The 14,815-nt window shown below is 38.8% G+C and overlaps 2 protein-coding genes across 2 annotated transcripts; one reads left to right on the plus strand and one right to left on the minus strand.

The window, feature by feature from the left end:
• Nucleotides 1–838: 838 nt before the first annotated feature.
• Nucleotides 839–3,594, plus strand: LOC137715199 (basic leucine zipper 34). The gene is made up of 4 exons (XM_068454441.2): nt 839–1,814; nt 2,156–2,246; nt 2,355–2,481; nt 3,026–3,594. Exons 1-4 carry the CDS (start codon nt 1,165–1,167, stop codon nt 3,217–3,219), a joined length of 1,062 nt encoding a protein of 353 aa, XP_068310542.2. The 5' UTR covers nt 839–1,164; the 3' UTR covers nt 3,220–3,594.
• A 550-nt stretch (nt 3,595–4,144) lies between these two features.
• On the minus strand, nt 4,145–7,547 carry HGO (homogentisate 1,2-dioxygenase). The gene is made up of 8 exons (XM_068454439.2): nt 6,837–7,547; nt 6,663–6,742; nt 6,152–6,319; nt 5,803–5,978; nt 5,522–5,591; nt 5,271–5,425; nt 4,879–4,962; nt 4,145–4,542 (listed from the first exon to the last, which is right to left on the minus strand). The coding sequence occupies exons 1-8, from the start codon at nt 7,295–7,297 to the stop codon at nt 4,321–4,323; spliced, it is 1,416 nt and encodes a 471-aa protein (XP_068310540.1). The 5' UTR covers nt 7,298–7,547; the 3' UTR covers nt 4,145–4,320.
• Between the last annotated feature and the right edge of the window lie 7,268 nt (nt 7,548–14,815).

The raw sequence follows: 14,815 nt of genomic DNA on the forward strand, positions 1-14,815 counted from the left end.
TGCCGGGCAGTGAGGTGAGGGCAATTCTGGATGGTGTGAAAAAAAAAAAAAGGAAAGAAAAGAAAGGGTAAAGAGAGGGGACAGAAAGTGAATTAAAAATGAAAAAAAAAAAAAATTTGGATCACAATATTAATTTAGTCCCTGGCTTAGTCCACGTTGCATCAACATTCTTATACTATTTAGTTCATGTCAAGCGAATCTAACTTAGTTCTTGAGACTAATCCATTCCGAAATAATTCAATACAATAAACGCACCATTAGATCCCACAAATCGATTGCAATCAAAATTCATCCCCAAGATAGCTAACAAAAATGGGCCATACGTCCCATAGATTTTTGCATCATTATCGTATCCAAAGGATAAAAAATGCTCGATAATGCTCTACAACTACAAGTAACTTCAAACTCATAAACATATGAATCATATCTTTTGTATATACATAGTGTAATACAGAAGCGATACATATACATACACACTCCATATCCAGTGCTTCAATTCATTAAATTATAGGATAAAGATATAGTATATACTATAGTTATAATATCCATACATCTATAATGTAATGGGGTGGAGACTGGAGAGGGAGAAAGGGCAGGAAGAGGTGTCATATCGGCACGTGGGGTGGGGGCTGATTCCCTTCAGTTAATAAACTATGCAGAGAACGCAGTGGTGAGAGACTTTTTCCAGTAGTGAATCGAAACCCTTTTGGAGGGAGTCCTACCCCAATCCTCCTCACCTTCTTCCCTCCCCAGCTGTTGCTAGCTGTCGCTAATATCTCCACCCCCATGTGACCCACCTCCCTCCCTCTCCAAAACCTCAAATGCCACTCATTCATTTATGTTTATGATTATTGCTAGCTGCATGTTGCATTCGGATTCCTGCTCTTCCTGCAGCTGCCCATGTAATCCTGCTGCCCTGCTCACTTCCCTTTAATATCTCTCTTTACTCTTTTTTTAGGACTGCCCTAAAGATTAAGGGATCATTGCAGTTGTAAGTTGTTTGTTGGGTTGGTTGTTGGCGGTGTTTCCCTTTTCTTTCTTTTTTGTTTTTTTTTTCTTGGGATTTGGTTTCTGGCTTTTGGTTTTGGGTTTTGGGTTTCTCTCTTTAATAACACACATATTTTAGGGTACCCTATATTTGGTTGGGGAGGTCACAGTGAGAGAATGGCACAATTACCTCCTAAAATACCAAGCATGACACAGAATTGGCCATCCTTCCCTCACCAAAGGCTACCCGCCATGGCCAATTTCATCCCCACCACCACCACAACCACTTCTGCCGCCGCCGTCCAACCCTCTTCCAACCAACCGAACCAACAACAACAACAACAATCCTCGTCATACAATTGGATCGACGAGTTCCTCGACTTCTCCTCCGCCAGGCGCGGGGCGCACCGGAGGTCGGCGAGCGACTCCATTGCCTTCTTAGAGTCCCCGCTTATACTTGACGAGGAATGCAGGAACCCCACCGCCACCATGATGCATCATCACGGATCGACCAACAACCTCGGCTTCGACAGGCTAGACGACGAGCAGCTCATGTCCATGTTCTCTGACGACATGTCGGTGACCGTGCCGCCTACCGTCTCGTCTTCCAGCCCGTCCACGCCGTCCGACCAGAACAGCAATAACGACGAAAACAATATTAACAATGAAAATAATAATAACAAGAAGCCATTGATGGTTCATCTGGACCAGCAGCAGCCGAAAACTGAGCCCGGAGAGGTTGAAAGCTCGTCGTGCGAGGCTGACGCTAATGCTCAATCTCACCCGCCACCTCCAACCTCCCCGGCTGACCCCAAGAGGGTCAAAAGGTAATTTCAGAACAATGTATTTCATTAACAATTTTGTTATACAGGATTTTGCATGCATGGTTTGGGCAATTAAACCAGATCTGTCACGTAAAAAATAAGATCTGCAAAATTGGTTGCTGCCAAATTGTCGTTAATTTATGTTTGGTGCTATCTACACACCCTTTTTATCTTCCTCACACTTCTCAATTTTCAACCGTTAGATCGAATAAATTGAAGATGATAAAAAAAAATTAGCAAAAACTATATGGAAGGTAAAAAAATGTGTATGAATAGCACAACTCTTAATTTATAACTATATATATAGCTTATTAATTAAAAACAACTTTGGGTTGTGATTGTAGGATTTTGGCAAACCGGCAATCAGCACAGAGGTCGAGAGTGAGAAAGCTGCAATATATTTCAGAGCTTGAACGCAGCGTTACAACATTACAGGTATACAAGAAGATCAATTAGTTTGCTTTGCTTAATTCCTTATCATTGGTAATTAATTTGGTTTGGTGAATAATTTAATTAATTAAACTTGTTTGTGTTGTGATTAAGTCGGAGGTATCGGCACTGTCACCAAGGGTTGCATTTCTAGACCACCAGAGGTTGATTCTAAACGTTGATAATAGTGCTCTCAAGCAACGGATTGCTGCTTTGGCTCAGGACAAGCTTTTCAAAGATGGTAATTAAGATATGAGTTCAAAATAAACCATGATTAATTATTGTTTAATTAGTGTTGTGAAGATAATGCATGCATGAACCCCTTATCTCAATCTTCACCTTATGGTGCTTTTTCCACTTGAGAACAAATTCACAGGAATATCAGCAAAAGTCCTTTCTTTCCTATCACTGTCCAACTTCCTTAATTGGAAAAAGTATTGATTTAGACCTTTTAATCCCTTCAAACAAAAAGTGGGAATTTGTGTTTCTATTCAATATTCTATGCATTATTATTATTAACCCTAATTGTTATTAGTTGTTTTTCAACATGGGTAAGAGTAAAAATATGTTAATCCCAAAATTTATCTGCACACCTGACTTAACTAAGTTGACTAGATCAGTGAGTTCTCTCTTCTGTATCAAAGTCTTAATATACCTCTCATAATTTTGACAACTTTAGTCTAAAATTTCGTATCGTTATATGGGAACATCACCAAATATAACATGAATTTTACCCAAATCCCAAGAATTTATTCTAATTTTTATTTCGATTGACTTTTTTTCAGCTCATCAAGAGGCACTAAAGAGGGAAATAGAGAGGTTAAGGCAGGTCTATCACCACCAAACCCTAAAGAACATGGGCAATCAAGGAAACCAAAACGCACAGCAGCATCAAAAGCAACAGCAACAGCAGCAGCAGCAATCAAACCCAGACATCATGGTCTGTACGGATCACAATGAGCAGCAAATTCTCAATTGAAGCTGAAGATTTGATGATATAATATAATGCAGCATGCAGATGCATATATGATATGGTGGCATACAATGCTGACTTTGGCCTTACATTCACGTGTAGTGTTTCCACTTGTATGCTTTCTATGTGGGACCCGTGACAAGGTTGTGAGATTGGAGACTATAACATGGACACGTGGACTGCTTGGATTGGATGCTGAAAACAATTTTTTTTTATTTTCGGTAATCAATTGTTTTTGTTGGGAAGGTTGGCCACTTTGCTGTATCATTTTTCTGTGCTTTTCTTAGCCCTTTAGACTAATAATGTGTGACGTTATTTGTTTATGTTATTGAATCCTTTTGGAAGAAAAATATAAAAGTATATAAATTTAGTCCTGTTAAAGTGGTGTGTTTTCCATCGTATTTACATAAGTTTAAATTCCCTTCTTGCTTTAAATGATTAATCCTGCGTAGCATATCTCTTATATCAAAGGAAAATAAAACTTTTGGATTTTAAGAGTGACAATTGACCTGTAATGCATTATTTCAAGTAACATCGTTTCAAGTTCGAGGCACTAACCTAACTGGTCAATTATTAGATTACGACTAGCCCAAAAAACTTAAGCTTTCAAGAAATCTCTTTACCACCAGTCTGGCTTTGTATCTTTTAAGCGTTACCATCTGATTTTCGCTTTCGAATGTAGAGTACCGTCTCAGCCAGTCCTTTCTAAATACAATGCTCAATCTAGTATTGTACCAGCCATACAGCCTAACGAGCCCTACGAGCATTCGAAGAGTAGTGTCTCTAAGCTGTTCAAACAGTCACGTTTTACCTACAACGCCATTCGAGCGGTAAACAAGCAATTTTGTTGATCTTTAAAATCTAAAGCCCAGATCATGTCAATGTACAAGGATGTTGCAAAACTCTCTTAAACTTGACAGAAGCTCCAAAGTAACGAAAGACTTATTCATTGCAGAGTGCTTTAATACAGAAGTGGATACAAATAAGCATATTTGGTACACTAACACTAGTATTATTGTACTATTTACTCAGTAGGGTTGTATTGCTTACAGTCTTTGTATAAGCTATAGTTTCGATTCGTCTAAACTAGCCATGGCAGTCTCCACTTTAATCCTCCTTCCCATTCTGGACATCTCCGTCTTCAGCATTCACCCTTCCACGTGTGAAATGTGATTTCAGTCCAGTCCAGCACTGGTAATAATCATGAACGATGAGAGGAGACTCAAGAGCCCATGTGCATACTCTGGGGATTAAACACGATTCAAACATAAAAGCCAAAGTATCAGTGATTCTGAATGGTCCTGCCTCATTTCCACGCGCAAGGGTAGCCTGTGAATCCAACAGAGTCGGTGTTAAGCAAGGACTGATCATTGAGCATTTACAGTTATTGTATGACTAACAAGTGAAAACCGAAATCCAGTCAATCAACACCAAGGAAAAGAAAATTGAACCAGTCAACCATATCAGTTCGGTGAATTCACCCAAAAAAAAAATTTCAGCGAACATCAAGCCTTTCTTTCCATACTACTAGAAAAAGGGTGTGAACATGTAGTTTGTTTTCCTGTGTATCCATAACAAGAATATATGTTGCGCCACCCGTAATTTCTCATTTGTAGTAGAATAAATAGCATCTTTTATTTATTACTGTTTATAAAAAAGGTTTACCTCATATGTTTTGGTATCAGGACCATGGGGAGTCATGCAGCTATGAAGGCTTGCACCACCAGGAAGAAAACCATCGGCTTTTGCCTGAAAACAAGAATACGTGTTAATTCTTCCGTGCTGAGTCTAACATACAGATGACCCTCAAACCTTACAACAAAAAGAAGACCACCCATCTAGTGTCACGACAACACATTTATTTCATCTCATGGTAACTAAATAACATTTTTAATATACAATGCAGCTGCTTTCTCCATGCATTTATAGCAAAACTAGGAGGGTTTCTTTTTGGCCCTAAATTCAGTTTCAAAGCACAAGGTATGTGGAGCTCCTTCAAACCCTCAAAGCAAAGTTTATATTTAGATACATAGTAGTAAACATGTTCATGGTATTACCTCATATTCACCGTAGATGAGACCCATAAACTCACTCATACAATTACGATGATAGTATGGAGGTCGGAATGTATGCTCAGCAACCAACCATCGCGGAGGGAAAATGACAAAATCAAGTAATGCAACACCAGGTTTATCAGTTGGCGCTGTCAAAACTGCATCACAACGGTATAAGATCAGTCATGATAAGTGACACATTTTTACTAATGAAAAATACATGGGGGAAAAAGGAAAAGCCATTTTCTATGTACCTGTATTCACCGATGGATCACCGTGATCAAATAAAACAGTGTTAAAGGGGCAGAACGTAGTCAGATCATACTGCAAGAAAATATGGTTTTTTTACAAATCGGGTCTTGGGAAGGTGAGAGTACATATACCATAATCATATCGACGAATTAGTTTAGACTAATGATTCCTCTGTGTGATATAAACTGAACACAAACGATGAAAATAAAAAACAAGGAAAAAAAAAAAAAGGGCAACAACTCTTAAACATGAGTAGGAAGGTAGCAACAACAATATAACTCACCTTATATGGAGCATAATTGCCATGCCAAGCAACTACATTGAAGGGAGAGAAATCTTGCTTTGCAGTAAAGAGTTCACCACCAAATTTCTGTATAATGATGTAGCCAGGTCGGGAACTCTCTTCGAACCACGCAGTGGGAACAAGAAAATCCCTTGGAGCAGCGAGACCATTCGCACCTGCATGTAATCAAAATTACACTCTCACAGCCTACTTATAATGAAAACATTCAAAATAATAACAAACATTCTATTGGATTGAGATTCGAGAATAGCAATCATTCTACGCCTGATTCTGTCACTGCTGAAAAGTGAAAACCCAAAGAGGGCATGAGGACATGAGGTGTACCTACCAATTGGTCCAAGATCAGGGAGTTGAAAATGGGTGCCAAAAACCTCGGCCACATAACCACGTGAAGGGCCATCAGGCAGATCAACCGCAAAACGAAATCCTTGAGGTAATACAGCAATTTCACCAGGAGAAATTTGCAACTTTCCGCATTCCGTAGTGATCCAGAGCCCTACACAACCACAATCGACAATAGAGTGTCACAAATAATGCCTTTGACCATTGCATAACCCAAATTCAATCCAAGATCGACGACCCTTAATTACTTCAGCATTCAAATAGAATTTACACCTAATGAACTTGGGAAATTGGCTAAAATGATCAGAAATCAAATCCCAATTGCTGAACGGATCAAAATTAAAAACCAACCCCATATCAATTAAATATGGATGACATAGCGATGAAATATCGGCCACCTACCAAAAAACTGATAATTTACCAACAAAATCTAAGCGCCCAATGGTGAAACAAATTAATAAAGAGTTGCAATTGATCATCATAAATCAACCACTTACTTCCAGTCTGGGGAACGATCAAGAAATCACCATCCGCGTTGCAAAACGCACAATTATCCATTGATTTGTTGGCAGTGTACCTACACAATTATCCCTCAATTATCAAAACATGCATAAAAATTCAATCTTTAGCACCCTATATACTTGTTCAGCAAATCACATAGTACAAATTACATGTGAATAGCAAAACCGTGGCGGAGGAACGAGCTCCCGGCGCCACACACGGTGAACAACCCTTCAACAAAGTCGGTGGGGGACTCGGGTACATCGACGGGCTTCCACCGGAGCTGAGTCGGCGTGGTGGAGCTGTTCGCCTGGGTGAACTCGGAGACGAGCTTTCTGTGGCTCGGCTCGAGCGGCCTGAAGGGCTCGTGGGTGACGGAGGGCTTGACGCGGTAGAGCCATGATCGGAGGTTGAGCTTGCGAGGGGAGGTGAAGGAGGTGCCGGAGATTTGTTCAGCGTAGAGGCCGTACGGGCAGAGAAGGGGGCTGCTCTGTCCGTGGGGGAGAGCTCCGGGGAGAGCTTCGGAGGAGAAGTGGTTGTGGAAGCCCGATTGGTACTGGAGGTCAGAGAAGGAGGAGGAGGTGGAGGATAAAGAGCCGTTGCTTTTGATGTCCGATTGCTGATGCTCCATCGGGGCTTCCGGATTAAGTGGATTTTGTTATTACAGGTAGCATTACGAAGTGTATATGATACAGAACTTCTGTTTGGATTGGATTGGATTGGATTTGGATTTTGGATTTTGGATTTGGATTGGATTTGGGAAAGAAAGATGGCGATGGTGATGACGTGACATGCTCATCAGTTGGAGAGTCGTATGGGGAAATGGAAGTTGATTTTGGAGGGAGTGGAAATGGAGACAGGATCACGTGCCATTCGGTTTCAAGAGAATAGGAAACTGCCGTGAGATTTCATTTAACTTTTGATTTCCCTCAAATTTTTCAATTAGAAAATCAAAGATTTAAACTAAATTTTTTGGCCAATTATCTCCTACCCTTAGTTTTCTATAGATTTCATCAAAATTAACATTAACTCTTATCACGTGCATACTACGTGACTCTCCTTTGAGGACAAAATGTCGCTTCGTTAGACTTTAAACACAAAAACTATAGATTCACACAGATTTCCATATGTTGACATTCTAGAAATCTATGGTTTTCAATTATTTTAAAGAACAAAGAGACCGAACTACCCTCACATGTTGTGCACATACTTCCATTTAATAGAAATTTGGATTGAATGAATAAAAAACCAACATCAAGGCCGAAATCAGCAGCTTACTCTCAACAGAATAAGGGCTAGTGGATTATCTCGGACTAGGTTAACTTCACAGCTTGAGTTGGAATGATTTAACAAGTTTTGATACAATGTCGAATTAAGAAGTAAGATAATTACCAAACTCTAATAGTATATTATTTAATCCATATTTATTAGTATCTTATTATTAATTTACCTTTCTCTTTCTTTGGAAACCTCTTCCTTCCTCTCAAGACCTCTCTATTTTTCTCCATCCCCCTCTTAATTTCCCCTTTTTCTACCTTTTTTCTCCGTCCCATTGTCTCCCTCCCCTCTCCCTTTTTTTCTCCCTTTTTGACCTTTAATTTCTCTGGCTTTCTTCTTCTTCTTCTTCAAAGTTTGAAACTTTATTTTGCCTTACAGGAGGAAGCAGTGTATTTTGCACCTTGTTGATGCACAAAATCAGTGAGACACGTAAAGTGTTAAGCTTGTGACCCTCGTAAGGTTACTCCGGTCACCTAGTGAGGATAATATGTAAAGAGACAGAGATAGGAAAGTGAACACAAGATGTACGTGGTTCACCCTTAGTTGGCTACATCCACGAGGGTTGAGGAGTTCTCATTAATAGTGAAGAATTTACACAATACATAGGTTCAAGCATAAACTTCATTAGTGAGTTATGAACACAAGTTTAAGTACCCTAATGACATTAGGAATTAGTTGTAGGAGAGTGGTCTCCTTTTATAGTTGAGGATAGTCTCTAGCTTCTGCCCCCAATCGATGTGAGACTCTAGGAGCTTTATTAGCCTGAGTATGTATGCAAAACAAAAGAAAAGGACTTTGTTAAACTGAGCATGTATGCAAAACAAAAGAAAGGAAAAAGGGATTTATGCCAAAGCTTTTAACTTGAGAAAGAGAGGGAGTTGTAAAGGAAAAAGGGTATTGCAAGAGAGTAGTTTTTAAGGGACGGCTTGTTTGACATGGCCACACAAGACAACTTAGAATTTTTTAGAGCAACGCTGTAGAAGGTGATGGAAACTCCAACAAATGCAAGTGTTTGGTGTTGGAAGGAGAGAACATCAAATGTGAGAACGTATGCTTTGAGTTTTGTTTTTTTATTTTTTAAAAAGGTGTCCAATAAAATCTTTGTCAAAAGAAGATATGAAGACTGTTATGTCAAAGAAAAATGTTGTTTACCGCATGATGGGTCCATTTCTGTTCCTAATGGAAATGATGAGATAACTACAGCTAATGAATTTTCTCAAAAAATAATATCAGCAATTCACGACTTCCTTCATCTATGTGGACCAAGTGTTGCTCTGAAGCATGGACGGAGCCAATGAAGGCTCACTGGAAGCAGATGCCCCCACTCAAATAATTCGTTTATTAAGTTGCTGACTAGAGTTATATAATATACACGCATTATCTTCGAAGAAAATATATGTATCTAATATCCAACATACCTTCATACCACTTATACTTCATGTCAAATATTATATGAGCAAAAGTGCTCTTACTCTGTCATTCAAACTGAAAAACTCCTCTCCCACCCAATGGCATAGCCACACCAAAGGCTACGATGGGCTGTAGCCTAGGGAAAGTTTGTGGCAATATGTATAATTGTATATGTATTTTACTGCATAGTCTAATAAAATAGACAAAAAAATCTGCAAGAAGAATTATTTTTTAATGAAACTAAGCTAGCGTGTATGTAGTACAACTAGAAATATAATAATTATCATGGAAATTGTGATACCATTTTGTTCAAGATTATTCTGCTTTGATTCAGCGAGCTTTATGTAAGTTTCAATCAATTTTTTTTTTTTTTTTGGGTAAAACAATCAATTGTTTTTTTAATATTGCCTTTACATCTACTTTCATTGATTTGCTTTGTACTAGTTGTGTGATTGTAATTGAGATGTCAAGTTTTGTATCTTCTTCTTGTGTTTGCATCTATATATATATATACATATATATATATATATATATATATATATATATATACAAGTTTGATGATTCATTGTAAATTTTGTGGTATGCAAATGCGAAGCTTAATTGAGTTCATACCAAGCAAATTTTAAGTCTTCAAATACAGAAGTTAACTTAAATTTTTGCATACAATATGTATGTAGCAAAAAAATATATATCATTTGATTTTGGGGTAAGTTTTTTAGTTAGCCCACCCACAAAAAAATTTCTGGCTCTGCCCTTGCCTATTATGTATTAATATTTTTCTCACCACTTTTCCACTTTCCACTACTATACTGAAATTTTTGTAACATGAAATTGTGATACATCATCATTTGAAAGCATCAATATTATCATATTGCGTATAAGTCATACTATAATAAGGTTTTCTTAGTTGAATTTCAGGATGCCCCCACTAAAAGAAATTTGTAGCTCCGTCCCTGCTCTAAAGGTGAGGAATTTTGGTCAACAAAGTTCACAAATTCCATCATCATTGAACTCAGTTAAGACTACTGTGAAACCAACCTGAGAGAAATGCATAAATAAATCTTATACTCATAAGCAATTACATGAAGAAGATTTTGAAAGCTTAGAACTTCCATCGAACAGGACGATTGTAATAGAACTGATGGACGTTGGTCCAAGTTGAAGGGATATAACGTCAAAAGAGAGAAAATATGCTTTGGGTTTGATTTTTTTATTTTTTAAATAGGTGTAAATATAAATTTACATGGTGAATTTGGTTTAGAATGTGGTTTGGGAAGTAACTTTGGGTTTAAAAATATGTTGATTTGATTAAAAATAATGAGTGTAGCGGATAAGCTAAGTGCAGGGGTGTGACATCCCACATCGCCCAGGGGAGTGATCCTTATATGTATATTCCCATCCTTACCTAGCACGAGGCCTTTTGGGAGCTCACTGGCTTTGAGTTCCGTAGGAACTCCAAAGTTAAGCGAGAAGGGGGCTAGAGCAATCTCATGATGGGTGACCCACTGGGAAGTTGCTCGTGAGTTCCCAAAAACAAAACCGTGAGGGAATGGTAAGCCCAAAGCGGACAATATCGTGCTACGGTGGTGGAGCGGGCTCGGGAAGTGGTCCGCCCCGGGCCGGGATGTGACAAGGGGGATATATAGATTCCATAAAATTTTCTTTTTCAAAATGTGGAGAAAAATTGTGCATAAACCACTCTCCTAGTAGAAAAATAAATAAACCAACAAATGACTCAGTTTTTGTTTAAATATAATTAAGGTTGGTGTTCGGGTTTGTGGTGCTTTCAAAAGAAGCAGTTTATTAAAAAATTTAAAACATTAAATGTGTTTGGTAAAATAAATTTAAAAAAAAAAAAAAAACTACTATCAATGGAAGTAGAAACATTAAATGTATTTGGTAAAACAAAAAAAAAAGTATTTTTATTTTCTTCCAAATCATAGTAATCAATACTCATTTAGTGAACTTTTCAAATAACAAGTATACTCCCACATGTTTTACAAAAATACAATATGTGTCCTTGCATTATTGTCTTTGACAATTATTATATCACGTTAAATGCTATATTATTTTTAGTCATTTAACATATTCAAAGCAATTTATATAAAAGTTTACCAAACACTTGGTGTGACATCCCGTCCCGGGATTATTAAAACGCACGTGTGGAATTACATATTTGCCCCTAATTCGTTTCGTTATTCTGTTTGGTGGGTGGTGTGGTGTTGACATGTGTTGGGCCCCACAAACACACACACACTGTCCCTATCTCTCTCCCTCTGTCTTCTCCCTGTCACTCTCTCTCTCTCCCGTGTTCCCATTTCCTTCCTCTTCCTATTGGAATTGTACGGACACACACGAACACACTCAACCACTTACAGATCGAGGGAACCAAGACCACCCTCGTGCTCGTGGGGCTGAGAGGAGTCCAGTGGTACCATTTTCAGGTAAGGTTGTAGTCGTTTTCACGTCGATTCGACGAGGTCCGTTTTAGTTACTATTCATGCAAACTTATTCTAGCATGTTTTTGGACTTTTGAAGCTTGTAGTTGTGTTTGTGAGGTCCCAAGGAACCTCGGAGTGTATCCTTGGACAGAAGTGGACGTCAGAATAGCCCGGTTCGAGCTTGGTTGGTTATGGAGTTTTTGGACAGGTATAATCTTGTAGTTTTAGACCTTAAAACTTGTTTGGTGCAAGAAACGTGAAAAATGGGGGAAAAATGAGCGAGAAAACCCAAGTTGCAGGTTTTCCCAGTTTTCGGCGCCGGCGACGTCGCCGGAGATTGAACGAAGAAGGTGACGGAATATTCCGTCAATTCTGACGGAATATTCCGTCAATTCTGACGGAATATTCCTGACGCCGTTAACGGAATCTGTCAGTTTTGACGGAATATTCCTAACGGCGTCAGTTGACGCCGTCAGTGTGCGCCACACGTGCCTGCGCGTGGCCGGCGCGTGGGGGCGCGTGCGGCGGAGGAAAATTTTTCTAAAAATATGGTTGTGATCCTGAGGTTGTGTAGAGCACGTTAGTATATTCATTTGTCCATTTTGAGCAATGTATGAGAAGTTATTACGAGAAGTTGGTTATGTGCTTTAAAGTTAACGTTTTTATAGCTATTTCGCATATAGGTGACACGTACCCCGAGGACGAGCGTGCACACGCGAGGCAGGGGGGCTACGACCCTTCTACATACCAGTGAGTGGGCTTTTGGTTTTCCGTATATACCTATATACTATATTTTCCCAGAACTTGAATAAATGTTTATTCATTATGCCATGCATTACATTATCGTTTTTCGTGCATCGTTGGGTACGTTATTAGTTGCATATATTTATACATATGCATATTGGGTGCTGTGGACGCACATGTAAATGCCAGGTAAGCGTTATTCGCGTTTATGTTCAGTAGTGGTTTGAGATAGTTAGAGAGCTCATAACCTGCACCCCCGGTGTTAGTGCTCCCGCCCGTGGCCAGGGCACAGTCCTTCACGTGATGTTCACCTCCCGCACCTTATACTCACCTTGGATTCAAGGTAGGTGCACAGGCCTGTCGTACAGACCACTTTAGGTGGTTCCGACTCGTAGGTGACCCGCGATTATTCGCCCAGTCTTCACGTGATTGTAGCACTTATTTACATCCAGGCCTGTCGTACAGACCACTTTAGGTGGTTCCGACTCGTGGGCAGGTTCAGATATTGAGATTGAGATTTGAGCTCTATATGCAGCCGTACAGGTCAAGTTAGGTGACTCCGGCTGCCAGATTACATGATATTGATATGTTTATAACTAGGCACTTGCATATCATTATGAGACTTCGGCATGGCATATTATTGAGCACATGGTATATATTTGAGCATGTTTAGCACATGTATTATGCGTATATATATTTTCTGGGAAGTATACAGGTTTTACGGCGAGGGGTTAGAAAGTATTTTATAAATGGTTTTCGAAAGCTTTGTTTTTGCCCACTCACGCTTTTGTTTTGCGCCCCTCCAGGTTCTAGTTGAGTAGCAGTTTCGGTGGTCTCCCAGAGGGTTCTTCCGGCTTTTCTGACAGATATTCACCAGCGTAGGGTCACTTTCGGGTGTACTTTTGTCGCAACTTTTCTTTTGGACTGCTATAGTCTCGCTCTGAATTTGTATCTCACTTCGCTAGCACTTGTTTTAGTACTTTGTATGCTAGTTTTTTTAATTATTTGTACTTTTTATTATTGTTCTATTAGCTTCCGCACGTGCACATGGCTACGTCACCTTCGTGTGACGGCCAGCACTCCCTGATCTCGGTCGGGGTGTGTCACTTGGACACTTTTTTATTTATTATTAAAAGCACTTTAAAAAAATGAAACTTTCATGAAAAGGGCTTAGACTAAGTTTATTTTAATAAAAAATCATGCTATAACTTTATTTAATTAAAAAGACTTAAATTTTAATGAAAAACCCTCAAATTTTAATAAAAAGAACAAAAGAACTTAAATTTTAATGAAAATGACATAATTTTAATATTAAAAAAAAATTAAAACAAATTTGACGCGCGGACTTATGCGTCCTCACACTGTTTATGAAACTTACTGCACTATTTATGAAAACTTACGACACTGTTTATAAAATTTACTACATTGTTTATGAAATTTAACAGTACTACACTATTGTGTTGTGTTTGTAAGCCCGCCCACTCTCTTTTCTTCCCCTTTTCTTTCTTCTTTTCCTTTTCCCCCATGAACACTCCAAAACTATCTCTCTCTTTTCGAATTCTCTGTTGAAAGAGTTTAAGCTAGGGTTGTAAATACTGATTGCATAAACTCAACTCAATTAATCATGAGTGAGGTATGGACTTCATTATATAGAGATTACAAGATGAGGTTGGTTACAGTATAAACATATCATCTGATTACATTTGAAATTCAAAACTAAGTTGCACATGAGTTTTAGATAAGAAAGGATTGTGATTCCTTTCTATATGTTGAAGAGTTTAAAGAGTATCCAACTTGTGTAGCTAACTTGGAGAGTCCTTTACCATGCATTGCTGACCTGGAGAAAGATCCTGAATATTTGGTTTATCATCTGTCTTCTCTCTAAACCACCATAGCCAAAAAGAACTCCAAGCACCATCACCACAAATTCCAATTTAATTGAGACCTCAAACAACCAAATGCAAGACCTGCGCAAGCTGGGGATCCCTATGGTACCATTGCATGTTAAATTCTGTAATGGGAAGTAGGATAATCCAAGCAATGGGTCCTCGGTGAGAGTTGCTCTAATGGAATCGAGCTACAACCTTTGAAAATATGAGGTAACATTAGCTTGGTTTTGTTGTAATATGTTGCTAGTAATGTCTTATAGCATCTTGGATCAAATCTGGGTTTGAAATCTGGGTCTGATGGAGTTTTGGGTGGGTGGGTAGGGGACACTACACAAAGGATATTAAAAAGAAGAAGAAAACAGAAGTTGATATTAGTTATGGCGACAA

Source organism: Pyrus communis, chromosome 3, assembly GCF_041283825.1.
Source record: "Pyrus communis isolate YQ-2024b chromosome 3, ASM4128382v1, whole genome shotgun sequence".
In the NCBI taxonomy this organism is placed as follows: Eukaryota; Viridiplantae; Streptophyta; class Magnoliopsida; order Rosales; family Rosaceae; genus Pyrus; species Pyrus communis.

What these genes read in the sequence shown, in the direction of transcription:
- HGO (XM_068454439.2), bottom strand. Translation starts at nt 7,297, where the DNA reads ATGGAGCATCAGCAATCGGACATCAAAAGCAACGGCTCTTTATCCTCC. An exon ending in CACGGTTTTGCTATTCACAT is followed by an intron (nt 6,743 to 6,836) that starts GTAATTTGTACT and finishes ATAATTGTGTAG; the next exon opens with GTACACTGCCAACAAATCAA. An exon ending in GCAATTATGCTCCATATAAG is followed by an intron (nt 5,592 to 5,802) that starts GTGAGTTATATT and finishes ATTTTCTTGCAG; the next exon opens with TATGATCTGACTACGTTCTG.
- LOC137715199 (XM_068454441.2), top strand. Translation starts at nt 1,165, where the DNA reads ATGGCACAATTACCTCCTAAAATACCAAGCATGACACAGAATTGGCCA. An exon ending in GACCCCAAGAGGGTCAAAAG is followed by an intron (nt 1,815 to 2,155) that starts GTAATTTCAGAA and finishes TTGTGATTGTAG; the next exon opens with GATTTTGGCAAACCGGCAAT. An exon ending in GCAGCGTTACAACATTACAG is followed by an intron (nt 2,247 to 2,354) that starts GTATACAAGAAG and finishes GTTGTGATTAAG; the next exon opens with TCGGAGGTATCGGCACTGTC.